The 19,843-nt window shown below is 39.0% G+C and overlaps 1 protein-coding gene across 1 annotated transcript in view; it reads right to left on the bottom strand.

The window, feature by feature from the left end:
• The window catches only part of ITGA9 (integrin subunit alpha 9), a 288,073-nt gene that overhangs the window by 87,314 nt on the left and 180,916 nt on the right, over nt 1–19,843 (bottom strand). Inside the window, exon 18 of the mRNA XM_042475622.1 lies at nt 10,300–10,450. Coding sequence (XP_042331556.1) covers nt 10,300–10,450 — 151 coding nt within the window. The remainder of the gene's footprint in view (nt 1–10,299; nt 10,451–19,843) is intronic.

Here is a 19,843-nt window from a genome sequence, read left to right as displayed (position 1 = left end):
TTTTGGGATGTGGTGTCACCAGTATGCGGATGACACCCAACAGGCCCATAGCTAGGCCTTTGAAATTTAATCCAGACAAGACAGAGATGCTCCTAGTCAGTGGTAAGGCAGATAAGGGAATGGGGATTTAGCCTGTGATAGATGGGGTTACACTCCCTCTGAAATCTCAGGTTCACAGCCTGGGTGTGCTCCTGGATTTGAATCTGAGCCTGGATGACCATATTTCAGTTGTGGTCAGGAGTGCATTTGAACAGTTAAAACTAGTGCGCCAGCTGCCCCCATTTCTTTAGAAGTTGGATCTGCTTTGACTACATACCATTTGGACCATTGTAATGTACTCTACATGAGGCTACCCTTGGAAACTATTTGGAAACTGCAGGGGATGGAAAATGCTCTGACCAGGCTGTTAACTGGAGCTGACTACAGGGATCATGTCACTCCCCTGTTGAAACAGCTGCACTGACTACTGGTCCATTTCTTGGCAGAATTCAAGGTACTGTATTTTCTGGCATATAAGACTACTTTTTAACCCAGGAAAATCTTCTCAAAAGTCAGGGGTCATCTTATACGCCAGGTTTCGTCTTATAGGGCGGGTGCTGAAACTTCCGAGCCAGACTGTGGGCTTTGTATACAATCCAATCCAAGCAGGCTTTGTATACAACAGGTTTTCCTGCTAAGTACCTGCATGTCATAAGCATTTGAATTAAAATTACCATATTGAAATCAAATCTGATGGGGTTTTTTTTTTTCATTTTTATTTGGTGTTCGTTAGAAGAGAGGTGGTCTTATACGGTGAGTATATCCCAAACTGTATATTTTAACTGGAAAAATTGGGAGTCGTCTTATACGCTCGAAAATACGGTACTTGTTTTGACCTTTAAAGCCCTCAATGGCTTGGATCTAGACTATCTGAAGGACAGTATCTCCCTGTACAAGCCAGCCTGAGTGCTAAGATCAGCAGGAGAAGGCTTTCTTTTAGTTCCCCCACCGTTGCAGGTGAAGTTGGTGAGAACTCAGGAGAGAGCTCTCTCTATGGCTGCTCCCAGACTGTGGAACTCCCTACCATGGGAGGTCAGGTCAGCCCTCTCACTGCTGTTTCTGCTGGCAGTTTAAGACATTTTTATTTAGTCAGGTATTTGGTGGCTAAATTTTACTTGTGCTGGTTTTAACTGTGGTTTAATTTATGTTTTAATATTAATAATGTTTAATAATTTTTAAAACTTTTATAAATGAACATTTTTATTTCTGTCTTTCTAAAATTATTTTGTCTTTTAAAATTATTATAACCCACCTTGAATCCCACTGTGGGAGAGAGTGGGGATATAAATCCCTGATATAAATAATAAAAAATGATAATAACTCCAGAACTGCAGGCCCATATCAAGCATATTAGCTTCTTCTCTACCTCAGAAAAACACTTGACACTGATTCCAATCCCTCTCCAATATTTCAAAAATCAAGGAAATATCTTTTTAAGAACATTTGCACTCCTTTTTCTGCTAATTTAAGTGTGAAGTGCTTGCGATAGAAATCCAGTGCCGTGTCAAATATGGGAAAGGACATCTTTGGTCACTTTAAAAGGTTTGAACTACATTCCTGCATCCCCTTAACATTGGCTATGCTGGCTTGAGCCAGGAGGAGTTGCCACTCAAAACATCTGAAAGGCCAGAGGTCCTCTACTCCTGCAACATAACATTCATAATGGTGCAGGACTACATGAAAGAGCTGTGTCTGAAAGCATCAGCATAACACAGAAGCCAGCCTCCAAAGGGGCAGGGGGGTTATTGAATTTATTTAAACACTCTGCCAAACACATTCTGCCAAAAAAATATTTAGCTTCAAGAACAGAGGAATCTTCTTCTAGACATAACCTTGTAATGAGATCAGCCACATATATTATAATGATAAATGTAGATAGATTTCTCTCTTCTTGAAGCTAAAGAATTTTGGCCCAATTGATGTCCAGTTGGATTTGGCAGAATGTCGAGATGGAAAACATGCCACTTGTCTCCTTATGTATGACATGTCAAAAGACAGCCATGTCCTTTACCACAGAGAAAAAGAGAGCACAGTTTTCCTCTTCACTCAACAGCCCACAATGCTGTTCACTCAAACAAGACCAGCTCAGGCAGGTAATCTACCCAGGAAATGGGATATTCTTGAAATGATTTTGATATTCTTGGTACACCCAGGTTTTTAAAAGTCTGTATCAATGCAGCTCCTTATTGCAGGGCAGATCCAATTCAATTTATTTTCCCCAAGCTGCATGTGCAATGCATCTGTGATCATGCATTCAACATCATGCCTAATGGGACAGTACTTCTCCCTTAATTAATTGTCATCTTTGATTGTATCCATACCATCAAATCATCAACACTACACACACACCCCATGCAATTTTCATTATTTGAAAGACACTGGTCACCACTGGTCACCACCACCAGATGCATCTGGGGAGTTGACTTAAATCTATGAAAGCACATGCTGCCAACTTCTTTCTTTAGTTAGTCTCAAAGATGCTACAAGATCTCTCTACATAATTGTCACCACTGTTAGGCAGACTCCAGATCTCTGCCATCACCCACCATGGGAGGTTGGCTAAATGAAGATACTCTAGTTAAAGGGGGAAATATGGCATGCCAGATTTATCTATGTTATTATACCAATTATAACCATGATTTCAGACACATACAGTTCTTACTTTACCAAACCCTATCCCCAAAAACGGATATTTTCTATTGTCTTGTGATAGGTCGATACACACTACTGCTTAGGACTTACTACAGTAGAAACATTGCTGTAAAGCAAGTCCAAACTCCCACCACTACCACAAAGCAGTACTAACTAGATGTAGCATATCTCCAAAGCCTATGCCTTCTTTCTGAGCAACTTCCTCATAACTGTATACTTTGTGTGATTCACCTGTAGATGTTGATGGACTTTCTAATCACCTCAAATAGGCAAGTGTTGTTTTTTATTTCATTCTACCTCCAGACAACACCCCTCCTTCTGCTAAAAATATCATTATTTCCTAATTTCCTGACCAGAGGGAAGCAGTATACATATGCAGCCCTTTCAATGTATAAGGATAGTCAGAGGACTACACAAATATGTGAATATGCAAACATATGTGAGCAAATGGCACAAAAATTAGGAATAGCTTACTCGATGCCAAGCCATTCACTCAATCCCAGTTCTAAACTGAGGTGTGAGTCACATGGGAGACAAGGTAGAGATAATGGGTCTATTTTCCAAGCACTCTAGCAATACTTCCCATCATGATCCCTTCACAGTGGATCCTCTTCTTCAGAGAGATCATATTTCACCTGATTGATCTGAAAGGAATTAGAGACAATGTCCTATAGACCAAGCAGCATCCTTCTCTTCTGTACAACAACCACTTGCAAAGTGGCCCTTTGGGCATATTTTAAGCACAGAAGAGAAACTCAGAAAATGGCTAAATAATGAACCAATTTACCCATAATGCCAAACCAGGATTTACACTCCTACGTGCAAAACATTTAGTTTTATATGTGAACTGGTTCACTCACTTCAATAGAAAGGCCACTCAAGAAAAGTAGCCCTAACAACACTTCCATTTTCCCCACATTGTTGTATAAGTTGTTTGGGAGCCCCACTGATGAAGATTTCAACACAAGTATAAGTTAATGGATAGCCAACATGGTGTGGTGATTGGAGTGTTGGACTATGATTCTGGAAACCAGGGCTCAAATCCCCAGTCAGCCATAAAAACCCACTGGGTGACCTTGGGCAAGTCACAGTCTCGGAGGAAGGCAAAGGCAACCTCTTTCTGAACAAATTTTGCCAAGATAACCCCATGATAGATTCACATTAGGGTTGGTCATCTTAAGTCAGATATGACTTGAAGGCACACAACAACAAGAACAACAACTGAACTCGATATGAAGTGAGCTTGATTCTCTTTGAGCATGTTTCAAAGAGGAAAACTTTGCAGCAGACAAAAACAATCAGACTGAAGAGATGTAGCAGAATTTCCAGAAACACTCCAAGTTTCCCAGAGAACATTCCTCTTTTCCCTTAGGAGTTTGCTGGGGTCTGAGAGTCTGAGAAATTAAAAGAAGAAAGAATCCACATCCAGGGAAACAAACAGGAGCATTTCCCCACACAATGGCACCAACAGCTAGGAAGTATGTGGCAATGCCATCAATAGTTCAGATTCCAAATCACCCACCCTCAAGCCAGCATTCTCTAGGTCTATTGGACTACAGCTTCTCCAATTCCCAGTTAGCATGTCCTAGCTGAAAAAAGGTGTGCTAAGAAAAAACAGGAGGAAATGGGACTGCTGGAAGGACATGGGATAGATCCAGAGCAAGATGCTAAATACTGTGAGTCCACAGCACTGTACCCACACATCAGTCATAGACAGATAGCAAAGAGTGTTACTTAGGCTGGCACACTTCTATCAACTAATTTCTATACACCCCTCCTATGTACACTCATCACTGACTATTACTAATCATCATTCAATATGTTAGAATCCATGTAACCCTTACAAGTAAGTTCTAGACAAGCCAGTTCTTGAATTGGGTGATCAGGAGGATTCTAACATTTTGCACTGACACTTTTCTAAGAGGCTACAGATAACTAATATGAGACAGGATGGAATCAAAGAGTTGAGGATTTAATTCCTACCTTGTCCCCTGTAATTTATGAATGTTCAGATGTTTCTGGGCCACAATTTCCATCAGCCCTAACTTGCATAGCCACTGGTGATGGATGATGAGAGTTCCAGTCCAAGAACATCTGGAGGGCCTCAGGTTTCCTACTCCTTATGTAAGCACCAGGGATAAATGCTTCTAACATTTGTTGCTTTAGCAATTCCAGTTTTGGAGGGGAAGCTAAACGCTTTGGTTTTACTCAGGACAAAATGCCAGATACCAGTCAAGTACAAATTCAGTAAGGCAACTTCAATATGGTTGATACTCTGGGGGATATATGTGTAAAATATAAATGCATATACATAAAAATTCAAATAACAAAACTACAAATATAGTCTTAAGAAAATAAGACAGATTTCCCACTCAGATCATTTGCAAACTCATTCACTCTGGATTTTACTTCAAGCTACCATTTATATCTTAGTACCATCTTGAAGTGCTACGCTTTAAAACAAAAAGATCTAGTGTAAAAGAAGCAGTAACTTCCTTGCAAGAGCTAATATATGTCCAGGTCCTGTTACAAAAAAAATAAGCCCAGAGGTCACTGCCTCCTGCTTTTTCAAAAGAGATGGGAGGGGGGAAGGAACCAGGCCATTAAAGGTTGGCTGTAGTTAATGACTTACAGAGAGGACATTAGGCTGTTTAATTTAGAGAAGATATTACTTCAAAGGAATCTAGGTTCCTAACTTGGAGGTAAACCACTGACTTCAATGTAACTTCCTTCCATAATGACAAGTACATTGTTACTTTCAATAGAAATGTACTCCAGCAGATTAAGCATTGGTCACTGCAATTTCAAATATCGGGGGGGGGGGGGGGGGTTTCAAGTGATAAAATGCCTCATTCCTCGGATTTTTTTTAAGCCTGAAGACCTTAAAATACACTAAGTATTTCAATGACACAATACAGACATACCTGTACTGTAATGCATAGACATCACAGAGTTACCAAGTTTCCCAAAAAAAATATGGTAAGCACCAATGGCTGTACAAAATCTAGCCACTTTCTCTCTGATCCAGGAACCATCTAATCTACCCAGGCTTTTTTTTTTTAATTACAGGTAACACAGTAGAGATAACAGTATAGTAGAACATGCCTACAGTTTCCAGTTCTGTTCCACATCAGGGACAGAAGAGTTCCTGATATGATACTCAATGACACATCTCCCAAAGTGCAGAAGATAGGACATCACATTAGTTTAGCACCTATAGCTTTTCTGAATTTGGGCATTGTTAAGTTAGACACATAATCTATACATATAAATGTGCACAAAGAAAAGGGGCTGTTTGGTAATCAGATTTAAATGACATTGTAATTCTATGTCCCAAATTCTTTCTTTAGGCTTTGCAGAATCTATTAAATTGCTACGTGTAAACTCGCAAATTGTAGTTTCTTGATCAACTGCCTTCTCTGCTTCAACTGAAAAGCATCTATTAGATTCAGTGAAACTAATCCTACACAATTGCATGCCTGATTTACAAAGGAATTCCATCGGTACATCCAAAAGTTCCTTCTTTTGAAAACAACCATCACAATATTAGATACCACTTTTGATTTACATGAATACATTCAAAATGTGCCTCCGCAGCTACTGTTCACTAACATCTACCCAGAAGCATCCTAGGGAAAGGCAGATACTTTTATACCTAAGATATCTATCGGAAAGCTACTATGTATTCTCTCACAGAAATTGATAAAATTTTGAAGTACAGGAACTTCAACAGTGCAATGGGGCAGCTAACAAGGCCAATATGATTTTAGGCTGCATCAATAGAAGTATAGTGTCTAGATCAAGGGAAGTAATAGTGCCATTCTATCTGCTCTGGTCAGGCCTCACCTGGAATAGTGTGTCCAGTTCTGGCCACCACAATTTAAAAAGGATGTTGAGAAACTGGAGCGTGTCCAAATAAAATGGTGAAGCGTCTGGAAATCATGCCCTATGAGGTATGACTTAGGGAGCTGGGGATGTTTAGCCTGGAGAAGAGAAGATTAAGAGGTGATATGATAGCCTTGTTTAAATACTTGAAGGGATGTCATATTGAGGAGGGAACTAACTTGTTTTCTGCTGCTCCAGAGAACAGGTCCTGGAGCAATGGATGCAAGCTACAGGAGAAGAGATCCCACCTCGACATTAAAAGGAACTTCCTGACAGTAAGGGCTGTTTGACAGTGGAACACACTCCCTCACAAAATGATGGAATCTCCTCCTTGGAGATCTTCAAACAGAGGCTGGATGGCCATCTGCCGGGTATGCTTTGATTTAGATTTCCTGCATGGCAGGGGGTTGGACTGGATGGCCCTTGTGGTCTCTTCCAACTCAATGATTCTATGATTCTATGAACTTATTACACTGGTTTCCACAATCATATATCCAATGAGACTCCAACAATTCAGGCAACTCTGTTGATCCACATCAACACACTGGTTCTACCAAAATTCAGCTTCATCAAAAGTTTATCCTTTGTAAAGCTAGTGGATATTTACTTCTCATTCAAGGCCAAGAGCACCCCAAAACATTTTGCATAATGACAAAAGTCAGCTCACAAGGACATATTTTTACAGGGAAAATCCATTACTATCCTCTACCAGCTACTGCAAGGATTATAGCTAAACTCAGAGGAAGATTATGTCTGTCTCACTCCTAATCAAGAAGAAACATTGTCCCAACCTTGCAAGCACTGGCTCCACTACAACACTGAGTAGAACAAGCCTGCAAAATAACACCACCAGCACAACAATGACCATTTCTAAAATGGCTACTCTAATACAACAAACCAGAAAATATGCAGCATGTCTAGTGTATACCTATGAGACAGTTTCATTTCTGTGTTCAGAGATTGGGGTGCTGGTGTCATCATCAGCCAAAAGAGTCCCTGCACAGGAATCCTGGATATGATTTTTTTAAAAAACATTGCCTTTTTGGCCAGGAAGGAGGATGAAAATGCTTCAGACAAGCAAGAAAATGTTTTGCTGTCTTTTAAAATCTATGCAAAGCACCTTTTCGGCCAGGAGCCATGGCACTATTACTGAATAGTTGCAAACTGAGGGGAAAATGAAACAGTTCAGTAAATGAAGCCTTTTAAATATCAGTCAATGTGCCCTTTCTCACCCCAGTGAAGAGGAACAAGGGTCTTGCCAAGAAATGTCATTAACACGGCTCATGAAATTTCAGAGTCTAAAGGAAATGAGAGCCAGCAACAATAACACTTGCATGGAAAGTAAATGCCACTCTAATAATTACTGAGCCGGGGCATAATTTTTCCTTTAAATAATAATATGAAATGTTTGGTGTCTATATACCTTACATACCTTTCTGGGAGTTTACATAAGCCACTTGGAACAAAAAGCCAGTTATTGTCCTTACTTCTTGTAGCTGATGAAAGCATATTACATTTAATCTACTAAGTAGATCTTAGCAGGCAAATGAAAAAAGCAAACCAAAATGGATGGTAGGTTACCATATATCAAGAAAACTATTTGAGGGAGATTATAAACCTGGCTGCCAGGGTGGTCTGTATTCCAGGTTCAACACCTCTGCTGAGAATGTATTTCAGGTGGTACTGTAATATGGGGAAAACAGGCCTCTCTTCTTGGGTTGTTAAAAGGTCTTTTACTGCAATGGCTTCCCATGCCCCCATGAGAACATTCTATCGTTGTTTTCATAAGGCCAGTTTAGATAATTCTATTTTTATTTTGTCCAGGCAGACAGTCTTGACCATCCCTAGATATGTGGTCATGTCAACAGGTTACAAAGGGACACACAAGCTCCTACTGTGTGAAAAGCACAAGGTTTGGACAGCTCAAAGGAAGCCATCTGAATTCTCAGCAACTGAGGAAAGCTAATGGCTTGCCATTATGTCATCCTGAGAGGAGAAGACTTTCATCTCTAGTTATGTCATTCAGCATATCTCCCTGACAAACTGAGAAGCAGGGAAGTTTAGCTGTCTGAGACAGATAAGAGGAGAGATAAAAGCCTGCCAGCCAGCAACTCCTTTTCCACAGTAAGTATGACATAAAGACAAGTACCTCAAGCATTCCTTGTCATAAGGAAGTCCCAGAAGATTCACCAAGAACAGTTCAGTTCTTTTCCTCATAGTGAATGTAATATGCAGCTAGACTCTGAAAGAGGTATTAGTAATTGTGGTCCATCAGGCATTTGTGATCTACAACTCCTATAAATCCTCACCATTGGTTATAATACCTATGGCTGATGGGAACTGCAGGTGAAAAATATCTGGAGGGACCCAGTAGCCTGCTCATATATACAATCTTTCCATAAGACTTTTTCTCCAAGGAAAGAATCAAAACAGAATGTTCTCCTTGATTTCACTTCATTAACCAAAATATTTTATTTCAACCATATGGAGATCTTAATGATATTTTAAATAGCAAATTCTATAATTTATTATGAATCAAAGACTTGCCTCTTTTGAACCTTCCCAAATACCTACATATTTAAAGAGACTACTCTTCCATAGTCACAGATGCAAGGAACATTTATACACATGATGAGAAAAGACTGGTTATCAGAGCCAGGGGTGCACACATACACACCTCAACATTGGCTGTACTGCATACATACAACAGCAAACAGAGTTTCCAATGCAGAATGTTCTAGGGGTGTTCTAGGAATACACTCAGCACTATCACATACATTTGGCCCTGCGTTTTCATAGGGGATCCATTCTGGACCACCACCACCCCATGAAAACGGAGACTCGCTGATATTCAAGCTTGAATGGGGTGCGTGCTTGCAAGCACACGCAAAGTGCAAACTGCGGGGGGCATGTCCCACTGACAATAACAGAGGTTGACCCTCCATGAATATCCAAGACCGCAAGTCCATGAGAAAGGAGAGACAATGAGAAAGGAGAGACAGAATCTCCCTCCAGCTACTGCATTTGGCATATGAGAGAATAGAGTTTGGAAACATTAGCGTTACTGCTAGTCCATTAACATAAAGAAAATTGATGTAAAGAAAAATTAACATTAACATTTTAAGAACAATTCACAAAATTAATTTGTTAAATAATCTATTAAATCATTTAAACAAAGATCATTTAAAAGGTTCATTTATTACTAAAGTAACACTTTCATCCTTAGGGGAAGGCAATGGCAAACCCCTCTGAACAAGTCTTGCCAAAAAAACCCAAAACCATGATATATCCTTAGGGTCACCATAGGTCAGAAATGACCTGAAGGCACACAACAACAACAACATGAGAAACATAGTTGTTACTTTTTAAAAATAATTGGCAATTAACTATTAAAATGAAAATGGTTGGAAAATATTAATACATTGGGGATTTGTTTGTTTTTTAAGGTTTTAATGAATACTTTCCCAGCTCTGGGTGACAAGTTGTTCTATCAAAGTACATGGGAAGAGATCCTTCATGCAAGAGAGAGTGTCAATGCAAATCTTCAACTCATAAAATAGCTTCAGTCAAAGTAACCAGGGGGATCAAGCTCCCTTGGTTATACCTAGCAATGCACGAGAGTGATTAAAATTCCACTTATCTCAGTGACTTCAGACTTTCAGATTAACAAAAATATGTTGTTGTTGTTTTTTGTTTAATCTCAGACAAGCTGGCTTTTCCTACCTTTTGCCACATTTTGATGAAAAAGAGCTCCCTGGAAAAGTTGAAAGCAATGTTGGTATCATAAGCATCGTCCCCAATGTTGGAGATGGAGATGTTCAGAGAAATGTTCTTCACTGCTCCCAAAGCCAGATAGGGAGCCCTGTCATCAACACTGCCAACAGAAATGAAAATGAGTTAACACTTTTTCTCTTAATTCACAGCACACAAACTGCTGAAAAGAGCTGGGTATGGATATAACCTCAGATATGCCAGATGGAACTCATTCATGGCAAAGTTAGGTAAATATGCAATGAATAAAATCACAGAAGCCTTTGGGGGCCTAGGAATAACCATGCCGGATCACACCCAAAGGACTATCTAGTTCAGCAGTCTGTTCACACAGCAGCCAACCAGTTGTTCAGTGGGAAACCCAGAAGGACATGAGTGCAACAATGTCTTCCCACTCATGGATCCCAGCTAGAGATGTACAACAAACTATTGTCTGTGGTGCTGAAGGAATATATACTCATTATGACTCATACTCTGACAACCCATGAATTTATCCAATCCTGTTATAAATTTGTCAGGTGAACAGCCATAATCTGTTCTTGGAGTGGCAAATTCAATATGCATTGTGCAAAATAATAATCTGTCCCAAATCTTCCACAACTAAATTCTCTTTCTCATATGCATTCTCAGCCCACAGGGCTGAATCAGTCATAAAGTATACCACAGAGGCCTGTAACTATCACTGAGTTTATAGAAATAAAGAGAGGAATAGGACATACAAACCAATTGGCTCTTAGTTCACTAGCAGATAAATGGCATATGCACTATTATGCTGAGAGAATGTCTTATTTTTGGACCAGTGAATATGATGTATAAGCCTGATTTAGCCAATCACCTGAGTTTTGTCTAGGCCCTTTTTATTGTTTAACAGTTCAGTTACATGCAAATAGATTTTTAGCAAGCTCCAGAAATTTCTTCTCTTGATAGATTGAATGTGTAACCTCTGAAGGAGGTCAATCAGTAATATAAAGGATGTAACAAGCTGAGCTTTTTACAAATCGGGATAATCAAAAACCTTTCTAAAGAATATTTTTTTAAATTAATTTTTATTTTCCAAAACATTAAAATAAAACGAAATACTTCATTCTAAATTCAAACATACACCACTTTAAACATAGAAAAAATAATAAAACAAGAAATTTGTAACTTCCAAACATTAATTTGTGTTACTGAGTGTGTTATATTAATTCTATTTCTACATTCTCTTATCTCAAACAGACATCCGAAGAGCACTGTAGTTTAATAAATCGTATTTTGTGCTGAGGTTATTCTAAAAGTGTATAGTTATTTTCTACTATATTCCTTATCTTCCTCATCTTTCAATATGTAAATGTTTAAGAATAAAAATTTAAATTTCCCCGGATATTCAGTTAATTACCTTTTCGCTCTCCTGTTAGATCACTCCCCTTATTCAACCCCCTTTCCTGCCATCGAATCTGCAAGGGATATCCACCTTGACCTCGTCCCCTCCATTTTTATATATTCTACCCATGGTTCCCACTCCTTATAAAATACTTGTAAACATTTCCTTTTGGTCAAACATGCCTTGAGTCACAAACAAGGAAAAATAATGATGACCGTGGTGGGGGTAAGGATAGACAGGAAAAGGTGCTGTATCCCATGTTTCTTCAGTCTAAATCACTTTCATAAAGGGTTTAGTGGTTTTAAAATTCTCTTTAAAATATGTCCATAACAGCCTCCTTTAAATATTTGCTCTAGAATGCTTTACAATAACAGAAAATAATATGCTAACACAAATGGTCTCTGCAAAATTGTCGTGATTTCTCTAGATGACGGGGTGGTGGTGATTTCAATGGGAAGATTATATTCTCCAGCAGTGAGATTTCTCTTCTGAGAAAACGCCTGATAAATTTTGTCCTGCTTTATGGTAAATGAAAGTAAATTCTGACTCTGAAGAATAAAGGAAGAAATGGTCCAAAAGGGGTTGAAGGAAAGGAGCAGATGAAAAAAAAATCTATTCCTTCTTTCAATGATATTAAAATATTACACATGTTCATACTTAATTGGACCCACAATTAATCCCCAAATTCTTCACATTAGTTATGGTGGCAAATAAGAGAAGGGACATTTTATCAAATATTATTGTGTGGGGAGACCATATTTCAATAGTTCAGAAGATGCCATATTGTTAAAAAATCAAAGATCTTTTCCTAATAAATTTGATCTCAGCCCTTCAGAGGCAGAGGCCCACCTAAATGGTTTAAAATCTTTCATCCTGACTGATAATTGTAAGCTAATGCAATTCTTTTAAAGCAATCAAACAATACATTAACACTGAAATTATTTACTTATTTGTATTCATCACAAATAAAGAGCAACTTCTCTCTCGTGTGCGCGCTCTTTTCTCTTTGCCAAGGGAACAATGGATTAATAAAACTGAACGCTGCTTGTAGGTCCTAGTTATCTTGTAGAGAGAAGGGTATCAAAATTAGAAAAACAGTTATGGAGACAAAGCATTGCATGTGTTCTATCATTAAGGTGTAAAGCCTTGTTTCTTTAGAAATCACAAACTCTGCACAAATCAAGATCAAATTCATAGCTTTGGGGTACTTTAGTGAAAACCTCCTTGGTTTGAGGCTAACAGGGGATTTCAGATCACCATCACAAACAGCAAAGGGGGAGCAAGTTCAGGCCTTTCTTTCAAGAGAGCAGTTTCCTGAGTCATTAAATCTCAGGACATCTGGAATGAATCAGGTACACTTTCAGTATGAAATGGATTAAGGGGAGGGAGAAATCTCTCTATTCACAAGGGAATTCTCAAGCCCTGATTGCTGCTCCTAAGGAAGGCATGATGTCATTTGGTATGGACTGGCTGCAGTGATGTATGAATTGGATTGCCAATGTGGTACTATCTTTCTTCAGCACCTGCACTTTATTAAACAAGCTGATTTGCCTTTCCTGTATTTGTGGCCCAAGTGGCATTGTTCAAGAAACAACTTTTATTGAAACTTAACAACACTCAAGGAAGCATGCAAGCAAAACAGTAACGGGGAGGATGCAATATCATCGCAATACCATTTCATTGACTGCTACAGCACTTATGTGCTGAGCTCTGCATATTTCCACTTAATCTACTGCTAAGTAATATGACCACTTTGTTCTTAGGCAGACCTCATTTTTTAAATTCTGGATTGCTCTGGGCACATGTGGATGTTGTCTATGTTATCTCAGCTTAGAAACGGTTTCTAGAATGCATTCTTGAGGATATGATTGTCCAAGTGTCCCTGCATGACTTATATCATACAGGATCTTATGCTCATCAAAAAAGGACTTAAGATCATTATAAAAGCTCTACTCACAAAACCTAGTTATATAATGAAAGAGATATAACTGAAAAGCAAATAAATTTGTCATCCACAAATAATTTGAGTTATCCAGGTCAATCCCCTATGGGCACTGTGTATAACACAGTAAACTGTTGCCAAACCAATGTAGAAGTGATGTACTCAGCAACTATAAGGAACTGAAACTATCCAGACCTTTTGTCAGTGCTCCATTTAACCAAAGGCCTATGTTCAAATTAATTGTGCTGGTCTATGACAGTAATAAAAATGAACAGAACAGAATAAATTCAAATTAAACATGGCATAGAAATGTATATAGGCCTATATATAGACTCTCTCCTGTAAAATCCACAGACATGAGTGGGCAAGTGCCCTTGGTTTACCTTCCACCCAGCCAGGACAAAACTTGATAGTGTTTCCCTTGGGTCAGGTGTAATGCCCAAGGGAGGTTGAGGAGGGTGGTCACAGTTGACACCTGGCCCCAGCTGGACCTGCATTTGGTTGCCTCTCCCCCTCCCCCCCCCCCCGCTGCTTTTCCCCAGGTTCAATTCAAATAGTTTTAGGTCAATTTAGGTGGCACAGTGGTTAAATGTGGTACTGCAGCGCAAATGTTCAGTCCTGCGGGGCTCCAGGTTGACACAGCCTTCCATCCTTCGTAGTGGTAAAATGAGTACCCAGCTTGTTGAGAGCAATTGGCTTACACATTGTAAACCCTTAGAGAGTACTTAGCATATAAAGCAGTATACAAATGTTATTGCTATTGCTATTGCTATGAAATAAAGTGTGCCTTGTTTAATCCAATGTCTTGTGTCTGATCTCATTATTCTGTGGTCAATTATCAATGCAGGAACTGAAATGGAAAGATGACAAAGGGAGTAGGCAAGAAAAACAGAACATTTTAAAAGCAGCTGAAAAACAGGATTAATTGGGACTGCTCTGACCAATCTGGGACAATATATTTATTATTATATTATTATTATTAAAACTTATTTCAAAGCGCTGTAATTATACACACGCTGTACAAAGTCGGTAAATTAAAAAGTATATAAAAGCCTGCCCAAGGCGTACATTCTAAGATAACACATAAAAGAGGAAGATAATTCCCATGGAAAAAAAAATTAAAAACACACATCAAATTCACACACATCACATCACAAATATTGTCAGCGCCGTGCACTCCAATTCCCTGAGAACGCTTCCCTCATTGGTTTTCAGCTCACCTTAAAGCTGGTTAGGGAAGTGATGAGCCGTGCAATGCGGAAGAAGGTTCCAGGAATGAGGGGCAGCAAGAGAAGGGGACGGATCCGGGATGGGGCAGAGGAGATCCTGGGTTGAAAGAGGAGACTTTGGCTACCAGAGCGGAGAGTGCGAGTAGGGATGTAGGGAGAGAGAAGATCAGTTAAATAAAGAGGGTCAGCCCAGCAGGGCTTTAAAGGTGGAGTAGCAAAAGTTTGTACCTGATGCGGAAAGGAAATTAGAGGGTACATTTTATCTTGTTGTGATTTAACATCCTCCGCAGTAAGGTAGACTGGCAATATTATACCCATTCTTCAGGTACAAGAGTGAAGCTGAGAAAAAGCTGCTTATCCAAGGCCACCTAGTGGGTTCATGGCAAAGATAACACACACTCTTTAGACCTGAAATGTACAGTACATTGAAGATTAAACTAGATATAAAGGGTGAGTGCATATTCACTGTGATTATCATGCTTTCCATCTTGTAAAAGGGGTTTCTCAGATATATGGTGTTTCCTCAGAAGTATAACCCTCAGCAGTCAACCTTGCAAACTAAGGGCCCGAACAGATAGGCCAAAATAAAGCTGCTTCGGGTCACTTTGGAGATATGCTGTTTAAATTATGTATGCATCCAAAGAGGGCGGAAGCCACGCCAAAGCCATGCTCCAGTTCTAAGGACTGGAGCACAGCTTTGGCACAGCTTCTGGCCTCTTAAGATGCACGTGTCATTTAAACAGCATACCTCCAAAGTGACCTGAAGCAGCTTTATTTTGGCTGTCTTTTTGGGCCCTTAGTCCATTTTCAGCATGACCACTCACAAAACAAAGTAGACTACACAGCTGATAGTAAGCACATGCTGTAACAAATATCTTTCACCATTACAGGAGCACCTCTTCAAAGTATGCACTAAATATTCTGTCTATTTTTACTTACTATTAGCTACTATGCCACACTTCTCTTAGCTGTGCTGGGAAATATGTTTTTCAGACATCTGAGTTACAATTTCAAATTTTCTATCATATACAATGTCAATCTTTTGCAATAAGGCCCAAAGAATTCATGGCTATGAACATATTTGATACTTTGCTTTAAAACTGTGGAAATGAAATTCCTCTTCACCCGCCCTCCAAAAAAAGCAGCCACCATTCTTGAAATTCAACCATCCCACAAAGTTTCCTTCCTTTCTGCTACAATGCCTTAACAAATCTATCAATTTATTTCCAAGGGCAAGGAGGGCAGGTGGAAAAAATAGCAGTCAAATTAGAATTTTAGGCTCTGGGAAGTATAGCTTTTTATTGACTGGTAAGACTTTTAAAAAAGCATATAGATCCCAAACCCAATTGCTGTTTCTTTTAAACAATTCCACATTTTGGAATGGAAGCTTCTGAAAATGCCCAGAGTCTGCAGTTGTGACCCAAGATTTTGTTACTCCAAAATCTTTAATGAAAAAAATATGGGTGAAAAGCTGTACTTCTAGAATTTTAGAATGGGGACTCTATAGTTTGAACATTGCAGTCTAGTGCTGGAAGATTAGAAAGAGACCTCAGCTTTTGCTAGCACTTCTCATTGCCTATTTCTCTCAAGCTCTCTATGCAAAGTTATGAGTTTGGGTATCACAAAAGGTGAGGAATAAGGGGGAAAGGGAAATGGCTGGCAATGGTGAAGGAGCTCCCCAGTTTCGGTCTTTCCAAATCCCGGGGAATTCTGAAATTTCAAAGGGTTCTCCAAAATGTGTGAAAAGATAAAACCTATTCTGAACTGAGACAGAGGGAAGAAAACACACAAAAAAAAAACATTAAGAAAGCCATTTAAGGAAAGAAAATTATTTTTAAAAACTCATGCTACATGCCAGCCAACTGTATATGACAATCTCATAACACAATCTCATAAAGTTTACTGTTAGATACAATAAAGAATTTGTTGCACAGTAGCTAGTGATTTATGCTGAGAATAAAATATACCCATGCCAAATATCTCTAGCCAAGAACTGCATTAAGTATGGAAGAAAGATTATGGAACAACAGTTGTTTTTTTAATTTCAACTAACTCACTAGGTGACCTTTAGGAATCATAACTTCAGAATTCATAGAAGATGCCTGGATCCAAGGTTAGTAAACCGAGTTTATGCAGGTGCTTAAACTCAAACCTACTGGGTCAGATTTATACTACAAAAAGCCAAACACAACTGTGTATTTATGGTGTTCTGGTTTTCATCACACATTTTCAGCCTGTACAATATCAACTGGGCCTGGATTTACTACTTCAGGAATTTTAAGCTTTCTCTTTGCAAGCCATGCTTTGTAGACAATATGCCACTTATGCACATGCAAGGGCATGCAGGATCTTCTTCAGATCTGTATATGTTTGCAGCTGCAACTGCACTGCAGATATAATCTGGTTTGGCACCAGTAATATGGAATTCTGGAAATAGTAGTTTGTTGTGTAGTAGTTTGTTGTGGCACCAGAGCTCTCTGACAGACAAGACAAAATGTCTCACAAAACTACAGTTCCCAGAATTCCATAACATTGAGCCATGGCAGTTTAAAGTAATGTCAAATCAGATCATTTCTGATTGTGGCCTCCACGTATCTGAGCCACCAAAAAGGAACAATTGTTACCATGTGCAGTGAATGATGATGAGAAGAATTTCTAGAAAGATCCATACCTCAAGAAATAAAAAATAATTGGTACCCTTGCAGGAGTTACTTCACTATAATGTAAGTAACTCCACTGCCCCCATTTCTCCACTCCCACCCCCACCTCCACCCTGATTTCTATACATGTTTAATTAACATTCTACAGAGATGTGAATGTGTTTTTAAAGGCAACCACATGCAATTACTTTGCTATATAACAAAACAAATGAGAACCCGTTAAACTTAATACATTTGTATCCTTCCCATTAATAAGAATTGGGACAAGCAGTTGTGGCAGGACCCTGAGAGGTCTCTCCAACTGCCTGTTCTCAATGCACTCTGCAACCAAGAGAATATGGCACTCCAGCTGAGGTGCTGCGAGGCAGGAAAGGTGAGGATTGGGGGGGGGGAGGCATTGTTATACCTACAAGTTCTGTCATGTAGTTACATCTGAAGGTCCAGGATCATGGGCCTTCTGTGCATTTGTTTGTCTTTTCTACTTTAAGCCACTGTGGAGACTTTTCAGACAGAAAATCTATATGTAACTATCTGAACAAAAGCAATAGTGTTCTCCCATCACCACAGTTTGCTCCCAAAAGGGGCAAAAGAATTTGTGGTCTAAAGAATAAAGGGGTCTTTTAAATTCCCTTCCCAAGAGTGCTAAACAAGCTGCCCTCCATGCTGTCATGTCATGTCATCAAGCTCTTTTGATTCTAATAGATTTTGGAGAACTCACTGTTCCACAACAAAGGGGATTTTCTTAGTGTTATGTACTACATTTACATGGATGTATTTTAAATTTTAATGGTGTTAGTTCTATAGACAATACTGCAGCCAAAACATTGGGAGTTCGATCCCAGGCAGGGCTCCAAGTCCACTCAGTCTTCCATCCTTTCACAGGTTAGTAAAGTTGGGGGCAATTGACTTATACATTGTAAACCACTTAGAGAGTGCTTAGCACCATAAAGTGGTATAGAAATGTAAGTGCTACTACTATTGCTACTAATATCATTTTATAACTTTTTTATTTTTATTCATTTTTACATTCACATGTCTTTTAAAATGCTTTTTTTTTAAAAAAAAATTGTAACCTGGGATATATGTCAAGTAATTCAATGTAATACAAAAATTTGCCTCTTTTTTCTATGCCATAATAATAATAATAATAATAATAATAATTTATTTTTATCCCGCCTCTCCCGCAGGTACACTCATATAATTAATGGTCCTAACAGTAGATGTGCATTGTGAAGCCAAAGGCTCTCTAGAATCCAGTGGAAGTAATGCAGTGTTAAAAGCCCTCATACTCTGATGCACATGCTGATAGTAATTCCACCATCATCCCCTCCTCTCCTGAGTTCACTGCCAAGTCTGTGCCTTTTCCCATCAGCTCACCTTGCCTCCCAATAAAATGAGTTGGATAAAATCGCTGGAAATTACTTGAGCTCAGAGTAATTGACTGCCCTACTCTGACACCAATTTCTATATTAGAAATAGAACCTGCAGGATTACGTGTGGCGCCCCTAATATAAATTACCCTCTTTTACCTAAAAGATTCAGAAGAAACTAAGTACACTGAAAGAAGCAAGACTGATCTGAGTTTAACAGTGCTCACTTTGTATAAACAGCCATGTGCTATATAGACCTGGCCTTTGGACATATTATCACACACCAAGAAACTGTTTTGTGAAAGTGATGATAAGAAGGAATACCTCTAACACACTTAAGTCCTATCATTTGAGCTGTTTGGGTTTTAGTGGTTTTCTGTAAGGAAATTAATTATAGTAATAATGAGTGAGAATAGTTTGGCATATAATGGAACCAATGACAGGTGGCATATAGATTCATAAACCCGGTCCTAAATTATCCATGCCAATTGGACTTTGAGCCAAAGGTAAGTATTCAGAAAAAATCCTGGCACATAACTTACTCTAGGTTTAATGACAAGTGCAGGGAAGTGTAGGTAGCATGAATATATGGGAAGAGGAAAAGCATACTTTGAGGTTCTCCCATCAGTAACAATTATTTATAATGAGATCTCTTCCATCCAAAAATCACACACACACCCTGTTTTCATAAACTACTATACAGGCCATTTGCAAGTCTCATTACAGCCTCTCCCCCACAAGGAATGCAGAAGCCATATGATAAATCCAGCCACTCTGCTTTTTCTATTAAGATATCCTATCAAACTGCTCTGATCTCCATGGCACTGCACAAGGATTACTATTACATTTGTAGTCTGCTGGGCAGGATTTCCTCTCCAGCTAGACTTGGTGTCACCTGCCCATTCTGCCCCAGGTTCCACACCTGTCCATTT

This window comes from Sceloporus undulatus, chromosome 6 (genome assembly GCF_019175285.1).
Source record: "Sceloporus undulatus isolate JIND9_A2432 ecotype Alabama chromosome 6, SceUnd_v1.1, whole genome shotgun sequence".
Taxonomy (NCBI): Eukaryota; Metazoa; Chordata; class Lepidosauria; order Squamata; family Phrynosomatidae; genus Sceloporus; species Sceloporus undulatus.
The sequence above is the reverse complement of the archived record's forward strand: the minus strand, read 5'-3'. Positions and strand labels throughout refer to the sequence as shown.